This window comes from Mytilus californianus, unplaced genomic scaffold (genome assembly GCF_021869535.1).
Source record: "Mytilus californianus isolate M0D057914Y unplaced genomic scaffold, xbMytCali1.0.p SCAF_7, whole genome shotgun sequence".
Taxonomy (NCBI): domain Eukaryota; kingdom Metazoa; phylum Mollusca; class Bivalvia; order Mytilida; family Mytilidae; genus Mytilus; species Mytilus californianus.
In genome coordinates, this window is record NW_026262723.1 from 9,180,916 (window position 1) to 9,201,237 (window position 20,322).

The 20,322-nt window shown below is 32.3% G+C and overlaps 2 protein-coding genes across 3 annotated transcripts; both read right to left on the reverse strand.

Annotated features, from left to right (window-relative positions):
• Nucleotides 1–883: 883 nt before the first annotated feature.
• On the reverse strand, nucleotides 884–7,435 carry LOC127710006 (ras-related protein Rac1-like). 2 transcript variants are annotated; one of them, XM_052215717.1, is made up of 5 exons: nucleotides 7,351–7,435; nucleotides 3,353–3,424; nucleotides 2,824–2,947; nucleotides 2,184–2,246; nucleotides 884–1,245 (listed from the first exon to the last, which is right to left on the reverse strand). In XM_052215717.1, the coding sequence occupies exons 1-5, from the start codon at nucleotides 7,383–7,385 to the stop codon at nucleotides 949–951; spliced, it is 591 nt and encodes a 196-aa protein (XP_052071677.1). In that variant the 5' UTR covers nucleotides 7,386–7,435; the 3' UTR covers nucleotides 884–948. The 2 variants fall into 2 exon arrangements, with proteins under 2 accessions (XP_052071677.1, XP_052071678.1); XM_052215718.1 differs by lacking the exon at nucleotides 2,184–2,246.
• A 46-nt stretch (nucleotides 7,436–7,481) lies between these two features.
• Nucleotides 7,482–13,626, reverse strand: LOC127710015 (ras-related C3 botulinum toxin substrate 2-like). The gene is made up of 5 exons (XM_052215736.1): nucleotides 13,589–13,626; nucleotides 11,621–11,692; nucleotides 10,382–10,499; nucleotides 9,527–9,589; nucleotides 7,482–8,752 (listed from the first exon to the last, which is right to left on the reverse strand). Exons 1-5 carry the CDS (start codon nucleotides 13,621–13,623, stop codon nucleotides 8,450–8,452), a joined length of 591 nt encoding a protein of 196 aa, XP_052071696.1. The 5' UTR covers nucleotides 13,624–13,626; the 3' UTR covers nucleotides 7,482–8,449.
• Nucleotides 13,627–20,322: the final 6,696 nt, after the last annotated feature.

Here is a 20,322-nt window from a genome sequence, read left to right on the forward strand (position 1 = left end):
TAATCTCTAGGCCATACAATTAATCTTTTTTTTCAATATTAACATGTATCTGGAAAATATATTAACAAATCTGAAGTGGTTTTAACAAAAAGCAATGAATCAAATTGAATATGATTACAAAAAAGCATATCCTTAAAGTTTCAAGATTCACTTTAGTTTCCTTAATTCATAAATACTAGAACACATCCGCGAAATCGCGGGCATTTAGAGCGTGGTTGAAAGTATGCACTGTTTAAGAATGAATTTTTGTTAAAGATTTTATGACTGGAGAATTTCAGGAAATATTAAGGTATAAAAAGTAATAGGTATTTGATGACAGGACAATATTTTTTTAGCCCTCCCCCTTTTTACCAAAGTCCGTTATTTTTGTTTTCTGTTTTTCTGTATGCTATGAACATATATACTATAAATAAAGTGTATTTGCTATTTACTATCCTTTCCAAGTTTACTATCCTAGGCAATATAGTCATTATAGAGACTCCTTATATAATATGTCAGTGACAGCCGCGGATAGTAAACTTGGAATTGATAGTAAATAGCAAATACGTCTTCTTTATAGTATATGTATGATCATAGTATACAGAAAAACGCGAAATAATTGTCCTGTCCCCAAGTTATTATGAAAATTTTTGTAAAACAGTCCGAAACGGAAGTCTTGTCTATGACTTGAAAGTCCGCCCGATGACGGAAACAATATCCGGACACCTTTATTTTCGTTTTTCTCCCAAAATAACCCAAACTAGATACTCATAAGCAAGGATGACAAATGCGACTTTGCATGGTACCTATAGGACACTGAGTCATGATGATTGGTTTATTGTGGAAAGAAGAGAAGCGACACACAAAATAAGGTCTTCTCGTTTAATAGTATAGATATAAAATCATTTATTATCTACAAACAGTTTGAAACAAAGCCCGACAAGGTAAACTTTTAAAGGTCATACATAATCACAAAGTGCATAAAAACGTTCCAAAGCTTGTTTTGCTCTTTTTAGTCATTGTAGTCGTAAGTACTGTTCTCGCTGCTTCATCGAAGACAGATTTCACCCCTTTCAGTGTAAGAGCTGAGCACTCAATGTATTCAGCCGCATTCAATTTATCAGCAAAAGACCTTCCGTCTTGGTATGAAACAAACGGTGTTTCTTGGGCAGATGCCTCGTTCAGTACATCTTCTCGGAGATCTAGTTTTGTTCCTATTAGAATAAAAGGTATAAATGGACAGTGATGTCGTACTTCAGGGATCCACTGCAAAGAAATATGCATCATGTTTATATTCACCACAGTAATCTGTTTATTAAGATAAATATTTGGATGCATTTGATAATTAATGAATGTTCGAACCGAGAGCGTAAAACTGTCATACTCAACAGCCTGATGCGTCATTGTAGTTTTGCGTTAAATATATATAAAAAAAATAGGAATTGGTGTATGATGACAATGAGTCAACTATTCACAATAAATCAAATGACGTGGATGAATAATATACAAATAAAGTATAATGGTACAAAATGTATCCCGCTTCTATGTTGAGCAAATAGTAATGTCAAAATTATTTTTAACGTCGTAGGTCATTTTGACGCCCTCGCTTTCAAGCTATATGTTGGTTTCTAATCAAAATTCAATGATAACAATTAAGAATTAAAAACTAATCGTGAGGTTTAAATTGCAGAAAAAAACATATAGGTATAGAAATGTACATTGTCGGAAAATGTATTTGTACTTTTACGAAACGGTGAGACTCGCTTTTTTCACGTTTCTAAAGCTCATTTAAATAAAATTTATATTTTGCTTCAAGGAACATAAATAATTGGGTAATAACGACATGTATTTGATTAGATTGGATTTAACAGGTCATGATCTTTTTGCAACGGTTGACTGACGGCCATGCAGATTACACAAGATATACAATAATTTAAAAATGATTAAAGTCTGGGATCAGAAAATACCTTTGCATGATCTTTTTCATCGAAGTTTACTTTTTAATATTTAAATTAGACATATGTCAGATATATATATATCAGTTTCATTGTATAGCGCGTTTGTACGAAACTGCAGTTCCTTTGCTTTTTGTGTGTTTTTTTGCTGTGCATGTACTGATTTTGTGTCATGGATGGATACCCCATATCCTTTGTTTTTCTATTATACCAACGTTTATATGAATTAAATAGATCCTAATTATTTACTTTTTGTTCGACATTCTGAAAACTGTCAATGTCCACCAAGGAAAAGCATATCAAAAATATATCCTGCAGATAAAAGATATGGATACAAATTGAAACCAGTATAATTTTAAATGAAACACTGTTTACTAAACACGATTATTATTTCCCTGTAGTGAACTTTCATTTTCCTTATTTAAACATTCCTAAATTTTCGACTTCGCGTCTTATACGATCTGTGTTTCTTATAAACATAAATTCATATACACCTGAGAAACAAGTATCGCATTACCCTGATATATTTGTGATAGATATTCAATTGATAGATATATGCAACAAGATTTCATTGGAAAAATTAAAAAAACAAAGCATTGTCACCTGCAGGGTATGTAAGTTTTAATCAATAGCACCTGGGATCATCCCAAGTTGTAGGTGGGGTTCGCGTTGCTCAATCTGTAGTTTTCTGTGTAGTTTTTATATCACGGTGCTGTCAGTATTTCTCCAACTTTTGAGTTATGTCCCCTTGGTATATTCCGCCTTCCTTATTTTTAAATAAGATACCTTTTACTATCAAATCGATGCCTTTTAAACATTCTTTTATCCCCTGTATTAAAAAAATAAGAGACAATAAAGAACCTATATCTATCATGAGAGTTACACGTACTGTTTCCTTGTATGCCGTAGGACGCAATCTGTCGTATTCCTCTTTGCAAGCCGTATCTACCAGACACAACTGCACAAATGCATCATCAAGTTGAATATTATGTTTATAATCGTGAAGGTCACATCTAAAACGAATAGTGTACATTTTGTTTAAATCACTGTTAGCAGAAAAAGATGAAAATAATGCAATATCAAATAAAAGAAATTGTTTTGTTTTTTTTAAAGTCGCACTGTTCCTCGTAGACATCTTGGTCGTTTTTTGTTAGTTGGTGGAAAGTATTTTTCATTGTGATCATACCACATCTTCTTCTTTTTTATATTGCGTACATGTATAATGCCATATAATTATACTAACATGAAGAATCCTAAATAATATAATTCATATAAATATTTTGTAAATTTTATCTTTATTTTGATTATTTTTTTATGCTTACATGTAACAGTTCTTGTACAGTTCTGTTTGTTTCTGCAATTGTTACAGCATTCGTCTATGTAGTTTGTTTACGATCTGCATGAATACATATACTTACACAAACGGTACGTACTCTCCTGGAAATCTTTTCTCAACGTAACTCATTAATAGAGATGACTTTCCAACACCACTACAACATAAATTATTATTGTTCACCAGCTAACTTCTTACGTGTTCAAGTACTAATACATCCCTGACCTTCGAATTTTTGGATGTGAGCGTTCCTGGTGAAATTAAATCAAGAAAAGCGCTTCGGACAAACGAAATTTATAGGAGGTGTAGCGAGTCACAATTTTATAGCCGAGACAATATATGGTCTCTATTATAATTATTCTTTAATTTTACTTTCCGATATATTGATGATGTTCTATCATTGAATAACCCATATTTCAGCCAATACTTACATCTCATATATCCCAGTGAACTTGAAATTAAGGATACTATTGATACTAGAAGGACTGCTTCATACCTTGATCTTTTCCTCAATATTGACACAGATGGACGACTTCACACGAAAATCTATGATAAACGGGACGATTTCAACTTCCCAATTATCAATTTCCCATTTCTCAGCAGTAACATACCCTCTGCCCCTTCGTATGGTGTTTACATATCTCAATTGATACGTTATTCTCGTGCTTGTTCACACTATACGGACTTCATGTACAGGAGTGTGCTCCTTACGCAGAAACTGCTCCAACAAAGTTATGAGGAGGACAGATTAAAAATGACACTCCGTAAATTTTACGGACACCATCACCAATTGGTTGATCCATACGATGTGTCTTTGTCCAAACTAACTAAGGACAATTTCACCACGTGTTAGATTGTGGTTTGTCATTACGTCGTCTGATCTTTTAATTACCGAATGTGACTTATTCCCGATTGTGATTGTTTTGCTGAGTGTGAAACCGCATTGCTATAAGACGTGTCACGGTACCTTTCTATCCCAAATTCATGTATTTAATTTTGATGTTATATTTGTTGTTCTCGTCGGATTTTGTCAAATGTCTTAACGTCTTTTCTGTTATATTCGTGTGTTATGGTAAAGATAATTAATCACCCCCTTCATTTATTAGATTTTAGTTTGGTTCAACGAAATTTATACGATATGTTTGGTTTACTGTTTGATTCAGAAGAAACACCGACATAGCTAGATAATACAATTAATTATCTATTTACTACCATTTGATATTAGTAAGTATTGTAATTTTCATTGTTATTAATAAATGTAATGTCAGTATTACAAATCTAATCTTTAATCAATCCTAATCCTATCTTATTTTTGGGAAATATTTTTACAAATTCAAATGTGACGTCACTCTGTGTGTTTTTTTAGAATTTCAAATGTGACGTCACTTTGTGCGTTGAGGCGTTGGCTAACTCGGCTGTGTATTTTTTTATGTGTTGGATTAAGTTGTTTTATGTAATGTATCCGTTTTTATTCTGTAGTTAGTCCCCACTTTGGTTTTATCATGTATATCTATTATATAGTAATTTTATAAAATTTACTGTTTGCAAAATTATAAATTATTCTAAATAATAAGGATGTTCTTGTCCCAGGCAGAAAACCCTGGCCGTGTTAGGCGCTACTTTTTGGAAGTTTTGGTCCTCGGTGCTCTTCAGCTTTGTACTTGTTTTGGCTTTCAAACTTTTTTCATCTGATCGTCACTGGTTGGTCTTGTGTGGACGAGACGTACGTCTGAAGTATTGAATTTTAAGCCTAGTACCTTTTGTTAGCTATTATTCGTGTGTTTCTTTGTCCTATATGTTCTCCCATTTATTTGTATTGTGGTCCTGTCATGTGATGTTGTCGTTTTGGTGTTGTGTTTGACGTTGCCATAAAAGCGGGAGGTTTGGCATGCCACAAAACCAGGTTCAACCCACCATTTTTTTCTTAAAATGTCCTGTACCAAGTCAGGAAAATGGCTATTGTTATATTATAGTTCGTTTCTGTGTGTGTTACATTTTAATGTTGTGTTTTTGTTGTGTCGTTGTTCTCCTCTTATATTTGATGCGTTTCCCTCAGTTTTAGTTTGTAACCCGGATTTGCTTTTATCTCTATCGATTTATGAGTTTTCGAACAGCGGTATAATACTGTTGCCTTTATATACAGCAGTGAGCAAAACTAAATATATCTTTTCAATTGGACAAGAACCGGACGATGTAATATTTCTGCAAACCTGTATTCATTTGTAACTTAACAAATCAAATTATACGGAAACATACTGTTCACGTCGGAAAAGAGCTTTATATGGTAAGGGAAAATATTGTTCAGTCAATACCATCTGGTTGCCAGTATAATAAATGCTTATTCAGTACCTATTAAAGATTGGATTGTCTTTCGTTTTATTCAACATCATACAAACGTGTATTGACGTTAAATTGGTTAAATCCTTTATCCGAAACTTTAATTACGTAGACTTTTAGTTTGACTATTTAGAATAATAATGTAAAAAATGTCCTCGGTTCTAACAGAACTACAGATTTTCGATTTGTTTACATACACTAGATAATCAAGTTTCTATTTTCTACCTCATATTTAAAACTGCTATGCTTGACTTACCGTGTTTATTTTTAAATTTTCAACTCTGACACCATCATACATTTTTACTATCCATACTCAAATATAACAAGGCAACTAACTCGAAACCATCCTGTTATAAACTATAAATGTCCGTGCTCGGAAGTCAAATTAAAATGAAGGCCAGGCTACAGAATGTGGCGGGATTAAACAGGTCTGTGGACGCCCAACCCTCCCCACAACCCTGAACAGTGGTATAACAGCACACCATAAGGATAAAGTGTACAAACCAGTTGAAACAGACTTAACTCATTAGATCAATACAAAACACAAACCAACTTACAAAAACACATTTCAGAAATTATATGAATAGAGTCAGGAGCCTGTTGTTCAGTGGTTGTCGTTTGTTGATGTGGTTCATAAATGTTTCTCGTTTCTCGTTTTTTATATAGATAAGACCGTTGGTTTTCCCGTTTGAATTGTTTTACACTAGTCATTTTGGGGCCCTTTATAGCTTGCTGTTCGGTGAGAGCCAAGGCTCCGTGTTGAAGGCCATACTTTGACCTATAATTGTTAACTTTTTATACATTGTGACTTGGATGGAGAGTTGTCTCATTGCCACTCATACCACATCTTCTTATTGATATAGGATGCACACAGAGTATAATTGTTTTTGTCATTTATTCTCCAAAAAATACAAAATTTGTACTTCTATACTTTTATTCTGGCAATACTTACATATTTGTAACTCAATTACATGAAATAGACTCTTTAATATGACAATGACAATACATGCTATTAATACAATGTAAGTCACTCTTTATTTCCTTACAGAGACCGGACTTCATTTTTGAAAAAAAAAAAATTATGCACGAAAATGTTGTCAATGGATTCAAAGCGAATAAACAATTAATCAAACAACTGAGATCATTATTGAAAATTTCATTAAATATGATGTTAAGTGTCGTTGTGTTGCTGCCTCAAATATATATATATACCACAACCTCATGTATCAATATATACAGCAAAATATATATCAATGTATACAACAAGAATGAAATATCCTGTATATAGCAAAAATAATCGCTTCTGTATACAGAAGAAATAAATGTCTGCAACTAACAAATTTAAAACGGTTGTAAATTTTAAACAAAACTTAAAACCTCATTAGGTTATATATTTGAAATTTTCCGCATAATGAGATAGAATCATGGTGAAACTAGTACGGATTTCCAAACAGAATATCATAAATATTCCAAGCTTTAGATATACAAACCTTGAAATAAACACAATTCAACTGAATCTAGTCAATTATATCTTAGTTATAGAATGCAATGACCGTTGGTTTTCTTTTCAAACAGTTTCTTATTTTGTCATCCAGGGACTTTGTTTATTTTGCGAACTATATGGCATGGCTTTTGCTCATTGTTGAAGGTCGGTGACATGCAGTCCTTCAAACCTTGTCGGTTGGTCATTGATGGATAGATGTCTCAACACATCTTCTTGTTTTATATTAAGTGAAACAGACTTACCAATCTCCAACAACAACTAGTTTCAATGCCTGCATCGTTAATTGCAATAAACTAATTATAAGTATGTTGAAACATCTTATGTACACATATACAATGAAGGCATGTCGGATGTAAAAATAAAGAACATAATAAACTATTAGATATGTTTTATTTTGTAAATGTATATGTACACTACGTATATATAAAGTTGGAAACTATCCAAATTTATCAACAACAACATGTATTTCCCCTGATAAGTCTGCTTGAAAAACAATCATGTGATAAGAACGTAAAATGAGGGTCTAAATGACGTTTACAGAATAGAGTATAATAGACAAAAAAAAAAATAAAGAATAAACCAGAGAATAATGGAGTCCAAAAGTATAAAGAATAGAGAACAATGGACAGAGAGAAAAAAATATTAGAAAAATGGCCTCAAAAATAAAAGAATACAGAATGGATGACCACTTCCAGACCTTTAAATAACACACGACACATGTTTCAGTGATTTACTTTATCAGGTACTCTCAAGACGATAAGTCAAAGAGCCAGGCCGATGTCAGTGAGTAATTACCAAAATTACTTAAACAACGAAAGGTAACTCTAAGATGATCAACCACGACATTGATTTCTTTATTATTGCTGTCTTTAAGTTCTATTTTTTTTTTATTTAAAAACATCGCGCTATTGGTGAATTTCTGTTGTTTTTGGCGTTGTTAGCCAAGCGACACCTGTAGTAATGTCCGCTTATCCAGAGAATCAAATCTTCCTTTTGTCTATTATAGAATTAAATACACTAAATGTACATACTGGTCATGAGAAAAGAGTACGTCACATTATATATACATAATAAAAAGAAATACTGGTCAAGATAATCGAATGCTCCATAGTCTCTATACAGAGCTAATTAAAAATAGTCCAAAAGAATCGAATGTTCCAAAGTCTGTATGTACATGTACTTAATCATAGAAACATAGATGGAAATAAAATCTTATCTCATTTTGTATAAAATTATTGTACAGTAAACATAATTGCACGAATTAAAGAATGTGTAGTTCTCGATTTTTGCAATTTTAAATTTCTTTGATTACAATTTTTCGTATACACATTGTTTTATACGTTACAAAACATGACACTTTTTATGTTTATGTTTCTTGGTTTTGGTCGGAACCAACACTGCTTTAATGGCTTGATCAAAAACGTCTTTCACACCTTTTTGTGTCTTTGCTGAACATTCCAAGTATTTGACAGAATCCATTTTATTAGCCATTGCGAGCCCTTGATTGTATAACACGAATGGCTTTTGTTTGTCTCCGTGTTTACCTTCGACATTACCCTTTGTGCTTTTTTCCCGGATATCCAATTTTGTTCCCACTAATACAGTTGGGACGTCTGCACAATGATGGTGGATTTCTGGAAACCACTGTAAAGATGAATTCAAGAAATGGTTTTATGAATAAAGGAAAAATTTAACTATGATCAATCACACGAAGTGTTGAAAGATTGGATGAGCTCGGTTAAGACGAAAAGAATATTGCATGGTAACATTATAACTTGAAAGGGATAGATATAGATATATAACCGAAACCTGTAGTCATACGCCTTATATCAAGCCACCAAACCGATCCGAATAAACAAAATAAAAAAGGTACAATTCAGTAATCACCAGTACAGATGCATTGGGTCAGTCAGTATTTGGTAGGTAGTCTGCCTAGCGCTCGCCGAAATTCCACGAACACCATTGACATTTGCAATAGATAATAAACAGCAAAACTATTCAAAACTCCAAAGACAGCAGCTTTTTACCCATTTAACAAACGTCCTACAAATCATGGAACATCTAAACCAAACAAATCACTTTTATATTCCTGTTCTCAAATATTATATCTTATTTGTTATTTTAACTATTTTAAAATATTTTTGCTACTAAGCAATAACTTTGTACTATTTCTGTCCGTTTACAACATTAAGGAAATTATTAATCATAGTATTAAGTAACTTAAGATAATCTTTAGTTTTAGCATTTATCATTTATGCTCGAATAAAATGAATTATACATAAATCATAAATAAATTTTATGACGGATTATTTTGCATGCAAACAGTATTAAACATTGAAATTCTTGTTTACTATATTTGTATTTTTTATTTTTATTTTGTTACTAATATTAGTTTATATTGATACGAATGATACATACTTTTTGTTCTGCATTTAGAAAGCTAGCTTGGCTTTCCAAAGAAAAACAGATCAAGAACACATCCTGTAAAGAAATAAGGTTAACCAGTCAAATGCTACAGACAGAGAATTATATTGTGTCATGGAAAACAAGCTGTGTATAAAGTAAAATGTTGCAGACATAGAATTATATTGTGTCATGGAAAACATGCTGTGTGAGCGTTTAATCAGACGAAGATATGTTTTGTCATTTTGTTTTAGTGTAGACGCCTTGACTAAAGCACAATATGTATAAAGAGCTGAGCGAAAGCGCCTTTTCACACCCTTTAAAAACTATACAAAGAAAAGAGAATATCTCGTTATTATAATTGCATTTGTATACTAAAAACATGTACTTATGAGTTAGATGAATCTTTTTGTAAGTTCTGTTTTTAAATATTTCAAAATACGCATATTGTTGTAACACGTCTCTTTTGAATATGCAAATCTTTTTATCGTCCTGACTCCATAAAAAATGTGAATAAATTTAACAGAGACTACCATCAACATCAAATTCTCAAAATGGCAGAATTGTCATTATTGTTTATGTATCCAATATTGAAAAGAACTTATAGTTTGTGGGTAAGACATTGGACTTGTTCTATCCAATATTGAAAATAACTTACAGTTTGTGGATAAGATATTGGACGTGTTTTATTCAATATAGAAAACAACTTACAGTTTGTGGATAAGATATTGGACGTGTTTTATCCGATATTGAAAATAACTTACAGTTGGTGGATAATATATTGGACGTGTTTTATCCAATATAGAAAATAACTTACAGTTTGTGGATAAGATATTGGACGTGTTTTATCCAATATTGAAAATAACTTACAGTTTGTGGATAAGAGAGTGGCCGTATTCTATCATAGTCCTCCTGACCAGCCGTATCCCACAAACATAACTGGACGCAGGTGTCGTTTACTCTCACATTAGCTTTGTAATTATCAAATCTAAATTAAAAGAAAACATACATTTAGTAGACTTCTTAGTAACTTCCGGACCTCCTCGTCTTTATAGGTAATGCATTAGATGTCTTCTGTTTGAATTTTCTATTTTCTTTTGATGCTGTCTCATTGACATATACCTCACATCTCTGTTTTATATACCAAGGGTTACTGGAGAATAGAAATGCAGTAAAACTCTTGCAAAAGTGGGGCGTCCGTGCGGCATGTTTAAATACCCAAATTTTATAGAGCGAGTGATACGCTCTTTGCATGTTTAAAACCCTTGCAACAACTCGTTTAAGATCCGACCGTAGGTTGTCTCTTGCAAGGCTAAATATCTGTCCCTATCAGTATAAAAATTATCCTCATTTTCCAAACCCGTAATTTATCCCGGACGACACCTATTACAGGACCTACCTACTGTATTTATACATGTAGCTGATTTGTTCTTGTCCTAAACATGCATGTAATATACTCCACTGGACGTAAAGCAAACAACAATCAACCAATCAGTATTTGTTTTCATATTGACTAGTATCAAATTCACAGTGAATGGAAATAATACTGCTAATAATAAATTACACATTGTAGTGAGTTCTAAACGTGTTACAAAATTTTAATATTATGTTTGTCTCTTGTTTGTTTCAAACCCTAAGATTGGACTTGCATGGGGTATAGAATTCCCCACGTCAGGCTGTAAAATTCAGGATAAACAGGACGTCTGATTGGCTGTGTAGGATAGATCAATAGACAGTCGTGTCCAATCAGAATTTGGATGTTAAATCCGATGCATCTCGAAGGGAGAGTGGCATCATTATTGCTGGAACAACATCCCTTTTCATATCGAACATAGCCTCTCTTTGTAGTCACAAGTTAAGTTCCCCGTGCTTCATCCAGCTTGACCCACTTTGCGAAATCTAACTATTGGATTTATTCGATTGGTTCTCCTCCTGAATATGCATGAACCATTTGCCACTGAATTTTAACCAAACAACAATGATATAGTTTGTATCAACACTTGCAGAACTATTTCGCCTGTGTATGAATACATAAGTGTCACGTCATGGAACTTTATGGGCCGGAATGAACGGAATTAGTCTTACCACTTTAATATGTTAATTACTTACATAGTAGGAATATATTCTCCAGGGAAATTATTGCTGGTATAACTCATTAGCAGACATGTCTTTCCAACGGCACTGTAATAATTTTATAAAAAGATGAAGGAAAAAAAACAAAATGAACTGACTGTTCCAAAGCACCTGAGCTTATCTCCACGTTATAGTTCAGTTTATTTGTAAGCTGATGTGTAGTATTGTTTTGATTTGTTTGTCTTTTCGTCTATTTTTTGTATCATGGTATTGCCTTATTTTTCGAGTGATATGGTTTTGATTTAAAAATTGAATGCTTCTTTTTGTAAATTTATTGGAGTGTAAAAGCGTTGACCGAAGTACATTTTGTATAACTCTCGGAAGCGCTTCATTCTAAAAAGGTGCGCACGATCAACGCTTTTACAACCCTATAAAATTACTAAAAGAAGCATTCAATACTTATAATTACATTTTTTTGCTCGGATCATGAAAACACGATTTCTATCAAGTTTTTTCTTTTATTTATCTGTGCACTTTATTGTTGAAGCTCGTGTCATCATGAATGTTACATTTCATTTTGAAATGAAGGTTAATTTCAGAATGACGCGAGATTGCTGTAAGCCAATCAAAATAACGTATTATAATGAAACATACATGTAATGTAATTATTGTCCCTTAGTATTTTAACCGGTTTTTTTAATTAACCAATGTTTTGAATAATGATTCAAATATTTCTGGTTCAAATAAAAAAAAAAACCTCACTTATATAACTTTATATATACAATGTTCTAGTATATACAATAAACGTATATTGTAGAAAATTTTGTACGTTTGTTAGAAACAGAGAGAAAAGCGAGGTTCTTCGACCTCATCTCCTATATCCTAGCGATTGGAATTCTATACACTACGACAATGTACATTTATTATTTTTATTCTGTAATTATATGAAGATTTCCACTTTCACGTTTAGTGTTTTTTTTTAATTTCCAAACAGTTGTTTATGAATATGGCGCAAATAGGTAGGACCAGTTTCTTTTTTTTTTGTTGCAATCAACAAGGAGGTTCGATAAGGTATGAATCGTAGTGAAATAAGAATATGAAAGGGGTTTGAATTAATACGAATTTTCGATAATTTATCCAACAATTTCACAAGCATCCTTATAAAATATGTTATTCATCGCTATAAATTGCTATTCAAAACCATTTGAAAAAAAAAACACTGCAAATGTTACAGGTTTCTGTAAATTTTGCATCAAATTATGTCTTTTGACATGTAACTACATGTAAATGAGTTTATGTCCTATAGCATTTCTGTTTTGTTTAAAAATTCCTGTTATATATATTCGTTTTTGTTTTGTTTGTTGAATTGAAAAATTTGCCAAGCCCTTACAACATTGCAGTTTAGGACATCATCTAGCAGTTGGTTTTGACATTTAACAGTTGGTAAAATGTTTAGACATACGGTAGATTTGAAATTTGTTACATTCAAATGAAGCGGTAAAACTGTGAGTTTTTAATGAATTAGTAAAATAAATATCTAATTAAAAAAGTTTTGAAAAATTGCGCTATTGTGACATGAATTCCGGTGAAATTTCTTTTATATATTCTAAGCAGTAAGAGGGTTTAAATGCATGTACCTTTTCGCACAGCCAACGCAATACAGGTTACAAATATTGTGCTTATTTTCTACAATCCACGACAAGTAGTTCATACATGTATAAAGAGTTAACGTTAATTTGAATGATTAAGAAAAAAATAGTATAATAAACTTTCGACACTGACCGTTCTCAGAAAAACATTTTTTTTTACTTAGATAAAACAAACATTTTTTTCAATAACATGTGTTTGATATAACTCAATTGTGTTGATTTTAATAGTATTTATTGAACAAATTATGTTTTCAAGAAATTTAGAATCAAGCAATTTATTTGAAAAAAAATACCCCCAACCGCACACATACACAAAAGATGAATTTATAGAAAAATACCATACATATTAACTTACCCATCACCTACAACAACACACTTTAAAGTTTGCATTATAATTATTAATACAGATAAACTTACGCTAAGTTTGTTTAAATACGTTAAAATTGTCATGTCTAAATATAGATTTACTATTAATATATTGTGAAAAGTTTATAACCCGGATGTTACTTCTTAGGTATATAAACTGACAAACCTTTAAATAAAGGCAGTGTTCACACCAAACTTCGCGTACTGTAAACTTGTTTACAATTAGTTTCATGTACAATTGGTTTCACATTAAATTTGTTCTCATCTGTACATCGGTTTTAATTACCTGTACATGAATATTGTTTTCACCAGTAAACTACATGACTTTTTGTACACGTAATTTACAATTTACTTTACATAGAATTGAATTTAAAATTTCTCTGTAAAATTTTGCATCAGTTAAGCGTAAACCAATTCACATATATACTTTTTTGGGGTGGGGATGAGGGGAGATCAAATGTTTAAATTCATACTTTTTTAGTTAATAAATAAATGATCGTGTATGTTATTAAAAAAAATTTAGTTAAATTAAAGTAATAAAACAAATAAAAAAAATCGTTTTTCCCACGGAGATGAATGGTCGGTGCCTTAAGAAAATCGTTTTATTGATTTGGAGAACTTTGAAAGTTCTAAAGATGTCACGATTACGCGGACTAAAAAATGGGCGAAAAAAAGAATTTTATGATTGATTTATTGATTGATTGTTGATTGCTTAACGTCCAGTGGCAAATATTTCATGCATATTCAGGACAAGGACAAATTCATAATTAATACAGTAGGTAGGTCCTGTAATAGAGGGCGCCCGAGATTAAGATCGGAGCAATTTGGACTGCTATTGAAAATGAGAGTATATATTGGAAAGGGACAGAAATTTTGCCTTGAAACAGTCCACCTTCGGACCCCTCAAAGAGTTTTTGCAAAGTTTCTTAACGTGCAGAAATCTTGACACTTTTCGACCTACACGAGGCATCAAATTTAATGTTCCCATTCTGATATTACGTGGCTGAGTACTTATACATCCCGCACAGCCTAACGGACGCCCCATTTTGGCAAGGGTTTTACGGCTAATCGGCATACAATCCAAGTGAACATATTTCTATTCCCCAGTCACACATGGGGTGATTTTGGAAATAAATAGTCTGGACTGGTACTAACTGTAAAAATAACCTTGTCCAAGACATGATGAAAATGATTATTTTGGACTTTGCAAGAAATAGTTGTGTACAAAAAGTGAAAATAATTGTCGTGCTAAATATATAAGCCATGCTATCAACCGGTGTGTAAAATGAATATTCTATCAACAAAAAAATCCCCCTCCCACTGAAAATCAAATGGTCCAATTGAATTTAATCCTGTTTTTAACGACACAATTTCTGAGTTTTTGTCACATAAATAGGTAAATAACTTAATTCATATTACTATTATAATCATTTGTATTCAATATTTGTAACTTCCTTAAACATGTTAAATAATCAATACAATCCACGTTTTTAATATCTTAGTAGACTAGTTTTATGAACTACTAAACCCACACAAGGTCAACATTGACTATCGACTGCATGTAGTGAAAACATGTTTTAAACTACCTGTAAATATTGATTTTTTATCTATGGGAACGTAATAGAGATTTAATTTAGTTTATGTGTACATGGGTGTCATTCTGTATATCGAGAAAAATTATCGTGAAGGAATAACTAACGGTGGTCAAGCATTGCGATTGGATCGTGAAAGATCTGGTATCGGATCGTGAATGCAATTAAGTGTAATTCTACTTCAAAATCTGTGAAAAATTTGCCGTATTTTCAAAAGGTGGAACAAATCAGAAAAAAAAAAATATGTCTGTCAAAATAATTCAACTTCCTTAATAATACTGTGCACTATTTCAAAGAAAAAATGCAGTACTTTTTGAGAAAACACAAAAGGCGACACACGATCTAAAGAGAATCATTAAGAAAAAAATCACGTTTTGTATCTATAATGGTCACATTTCAATATACTTGATATATTTGAAACTTAATTTTTAGTGTGTCAGATGGTCCAATAAATAAAAGTATGTTATTACTTGAAAAAATTCATATTATTTTTGAAAAATAGTATAATTTTGTTCATTTTTAATCAAAATTGATCGTGAAAGACCCGGCGTGACCAGGCTTAATGATCAGAAAACAACATTTCTTTTACGAATTGATACACTTGTAATTGGTTGAAGCGTGTAATCACTTACTAAGAACGTCAATTATTGCTTTTTTTTGGTGAAATATAATTATATATATGTATACATATAGACTCATATTTAGACGTGTTTTTAAGAGGCAGTGCTAACTAGGAATCCAAGATAATAAGACCTCCAAGAGCGCAAATTGTCGAAAAGTAAATATCTTTGTATTTATAATGCTAAATGCATCCACGATTGTGTGGAACGAGAGGGGGTCTGGTGGTCTTCACCTGGGAATATCTTAATGTGTACGTTTTTGTTTTGGTAAGGGTTAGATCAAAGAAGCTATATCATTTAATTTTACATACAGGTATATTGAAGATGTTCTTTCCATTAACAATACAAGCTTTTCTGATTGGGTCCCAGTAATAGTCCTGAACTACAGATTACAGACACCACATATGCAGCTTCTTAAGCCTCATATTTAGACATATATACCCCGAATTTGACTACGATACCTGAAACTATGACAAAAGAAACGAGATGATTTCAAATTTTAAATTATAAATTTTCAGCAGCAATTTAACATCTTCATTCGTGTATGGATTATACATTTCTCAATTCATACGATATTCAGGAGCTTGCAGCTGCTCCTCAGAATTTGTAAAATGTCAACAGTGTCTGAGCAAAAATTAATGAGCCAGGGTTTTGTGAAAGAATGTCTCGTCCTTTTTCTCAAAAAGTTTATTGGAACCTACCAAGACCTAATACTAGATAAATATTCAGTGTCTACTTAAAAAATAATACAGGATGGTCTTGAGTTACAGATTCTATGTGCTGCTGACTTTGTAGAATTCTATCTACTCTACAAATTGAACTTTATTTGATTTTGTACTAGTATGTTCCATTTGGTTGTATGACTCTTGACGTGGTTCGGTATATGCGCATCCAGCTTTCATGTTTTTGGTTTTTGGCGTTCCTTATGCGAGTGATTCCAGAGATGCTATTCGGGCAAATGAGGTTTTTGTCATTATGCTTGACTATACTGACTGCATTATCAACTACAAAAACTTTTTTGTTGGCGTCTTTGTTTGATTTAATTGTAATTGTGATTGAACGTTTAATTCAGTTGTGTTGCATGTCTGTGATGAATGTTTACACAGTTTTGACTGCTGGATCCCAGTAATTGCAACGTTCACCAATTATGTCTGTTTAGGTTGCTCAGACACCCAATTTGCCAATATTACGGAACATAAACAAAAACTGTCATACAAGTGAGCGTTTTAGCTAGCTAAAAAACCTGGTTTAACACACCATTTTCTTAGGAAAATGCCTGTTCCAAGTTAAGAATATGACCGTTGTTTTCCTACGGTATTTCTAAACAATGTTTTTTTTCTTTAAATTTTAACAAACTGAATCAAAAAGGATCTTCGTTTTATATATATGACTGTGCATAAAAATTAATGGTAATCAGATGAGACAATCTGAACTTTTCATACGACATGTAGACGGACTTATATTATCATAAGGCATCTAGTCGGTGTGGTATTATCAAATAATCAGATCCAATGGTATTAAACCATCATAACCCTATTCACAAACAAAAATAAAGCGGAATAAGTCATGCAAATTCAATCTTTTGCAATTCAATTACAAATATAAATTATCATTTCACCCCTTTAAAGAATGATTTGGTCGTTTTTGTGGAATTTTGCGATCGAGCGGCAACAGATCTTTCACGATCCTTTTCACGATCATCAAAAAGTGGAACCCGATCGTTCACGATCCGAAATATCAAATTTAATCAAATATTCCTATGTTTTCAACGTTTCTGATTAAACTTAAACAGAATCACGTTAAGAACATTTAAAACAGTAATATGGAACGATATTTTTAAGAGAAAAGTAGTTTATGCATTCGAAATATGAAAACAAATCATGTTTGTTTACATTTTTTTGTCATTGAAATGTTGAAGAGCAATTTGCCTTTTGTAGTTTGGTAAAAACGGTGTACTTTTGAAACTTGATTTTTCTCAGATACTGATCATAATGTTGAACCATTTTGACAGACAGTTTTATTTTTTCCGAAATTTGTCATTATAACTCATTTGATTAAGATTTTTCATTGGCCTTGCTTGTGTCTTCTCGATAAGATTTCATTCACGATCGTATACCAGGTCTTTCACGATCCAATCTCAATACTTGACCACCGTTACTTATTCTTTCACGATCTTTTTCTCCATATACTGAATGACAGCCGTGGTGTAGTGTACACTTACTGTAAACCACACCGAGTTTGGCTCAAGGCCGAATTTTTACGTTCACTAGATAACCACGTACATTTCATTATACATATATATGTGTAACAAAACCGAACTGATGTGAATGAATAAATTATTTTTTTATAAAATATATGCATCATATTATGGTATATAGATATGATAGATGAGATACGAAGTTACTAATATGTACTAAACTTTAAAGGATATTCGTTTTTCTATTTTTTTGTTTATAAAAATAAGAAGATGTGGTATGATTGCCAATGAGACAACTCTCCACAAGAGACCAGATGACACAGAAATTAACAACTATAGGTTACCGTACGGCCTTCAACAATGAGCCAAACCAATACCGCAAAGTCAGCTATAAAGGTCGAGAAATGACAAATATATAACAATTCAAACGAGAAAACTAACGGCCTAATTTATGTACAAAATAATAACGAAAAACAAATATGATATACAGCAACAAACGACAACCACTGAATTACAGGCTCCTGACTCCTGTTTGTTTTGTTCAATTTATCTTTTTGTGTTTTGTGTTTTTTGTTTAGTTTATATTGTGTGTGTTTTGTTTAGGTTAGGGGGTTCTTCAAACGAACTTGAATAAACGAAATGACTCACCGGTAGCACTTTCTTTAATTGTCGAAAGACACATCTGCTGCTTCTTATTTTATTATAACCACTGGGTCTGTTTGCTCCCAAGGGTATCAGCAGCCCTATATGCTGAATACATCAGTACTGGCATGGAAATGCGGATATTATTTAAATGTCTGATGAAATTAGCATTGCTAGTACTTACTAAATCCTTGAGAAAACATACAAAGGCATTCTTTTGATACTCTAATCTTTTTATTTCATTTTCAGTATTATCATATACAAATCAAGTAAAACAACCAAGGGGTTCAAATGAACTCGGAAAGCATGCGCCAACAGGATAGGCATCTCCTACTATGCATGCATCACCCGCCATGTGAATCCTTACTCAGTAATAATATCGCCATAGAGAATAGGACACATTTGGTGATTTTACAGACCAGACGACAATGCTGGTACAAAATGACACAAACTTCAGATCTAGGATCGCTACAACACGTCTCTATAAAAAAGGAGATGTAGTATGTTTGCCAATGAGACAACTGTCCAAGCATCAGAGTTCAAATGAAGAAGATATAAGAACTAATTGGTCACCGTACGGTCTTCTACAATGAGAATAATTCCCATTCCGTATAGTCAGTTATAAAAGTTCCCGATATCAAAAATGAATAAAGTTCTAATTGATACAACAAAATTTAGTAATACGAAAATCATATATGACAGAAATGAACAACCTCCAGCCACTGAATTACGTACGGGTTCTGGACTTGGGACACGCACATAAAGAACGTGCCGGGGATAAACATGTCTGTGAGATTAAAATAACCAACTGCTCAATGGTGAAGGCCGTATGGAGACCTATATTTGTTAACTTGTACGTCATGTGTTCTCTGGTGGAGAGTTGTTTCATTGACAATCATACCGCATGCTTTTGAATTATTGAAATTAAAGGGACAAAAAAGGGAGCTTATCGTACCTTCCGCTTCATGAACAATTTTAAATTTCAGCTAGAATTACTTGAATCTGAACAAAATTAGTCACGTGTATATATAATTGGCCGTTAAGATATAACATAATTGCATTTTTAAGGGAGGGGGCTAATTCTAAAGAATATTTGTTTCTAGTTTTATCTTTACTAACTCATTTTACAATCGATCTGTTAGCTTGCTATCTTGGATTCGTTAATGTCCGTTTTCTTCTGACCTTATCAAGGAACAACAGGCATTTAATTCAACAAACTTGCAAATTATGATTTCTTTATTCTCAATTATAGGCAACAAATAATATAAAACTAACCTATTAATCATCTCATCATACAAAGTTCATCTGGAATTGTAAGCCACGCATACTTTCTTAAACTGTTTGAATATTTGAATTACAAATTAAGGAAAACCATTTTCTTAAAACAACACTTATATCTTTACATAGTAAAATGCAACATTGTGAAACGATTAACACATGTTTGATATTTAGTCAATAGGTACATTTTAAGATACGGTTGTCGAATTAGTCCCATCCGAAACAGAACTGTTCTTCAGGCATTTACATAGAAGATGTTGACGGTACTTCTTGATCCGCAAGACGTAGATAATGGGATCTACTACAGGATTTAATAAAAGAAAAACGTTGTTGAATATTAAAGTTAGAGTAACTGCAATAGCAGATTCATTCCCCATGTACAAATAAAACACTA

Coding starts and splice junctions, on each gene's coding strand:
- LOC127710015 (XM_052215736.1), bottom strand. CDS start 13,623: ATGCAAACTTTAAAGTGTGTTGTTGTAGGTGATGG. Junction 10,500..11,620: donor GGAGAATATATTCCTACTAT/GTAAGTAATTAA, acceptor CTTTTAATTTAG/ATTTGATAATTACAAAGCTA. Junction 9,590..10,381: donor CACTCTCTTATCCACAAACT/GTAAGTTATTTT, acceptor ATTTCTTTACAG/GATGTGTTCTTGATCTGTTT.
- LOC127710006 (XM_052215717.1), bottom strand. CDS start 7,385: ATGCAGGCATTGAAACTAGTTGTTGTTGGAGATTG. Junction 3,425..7,350: donor CTAGTTGTTGTTGGAGATTG/GTAAGTCTGTTT, acceptor TTTATGTTGTAG/TGGTGTTGGAAAGTCATCTC. Junction 2,247..2,823: donor CTACGGCATACAAGGAAACA/GTACGTGTAACT, acceptor TTTTATCTGCAG/GATATATTTTTGATATGCTT.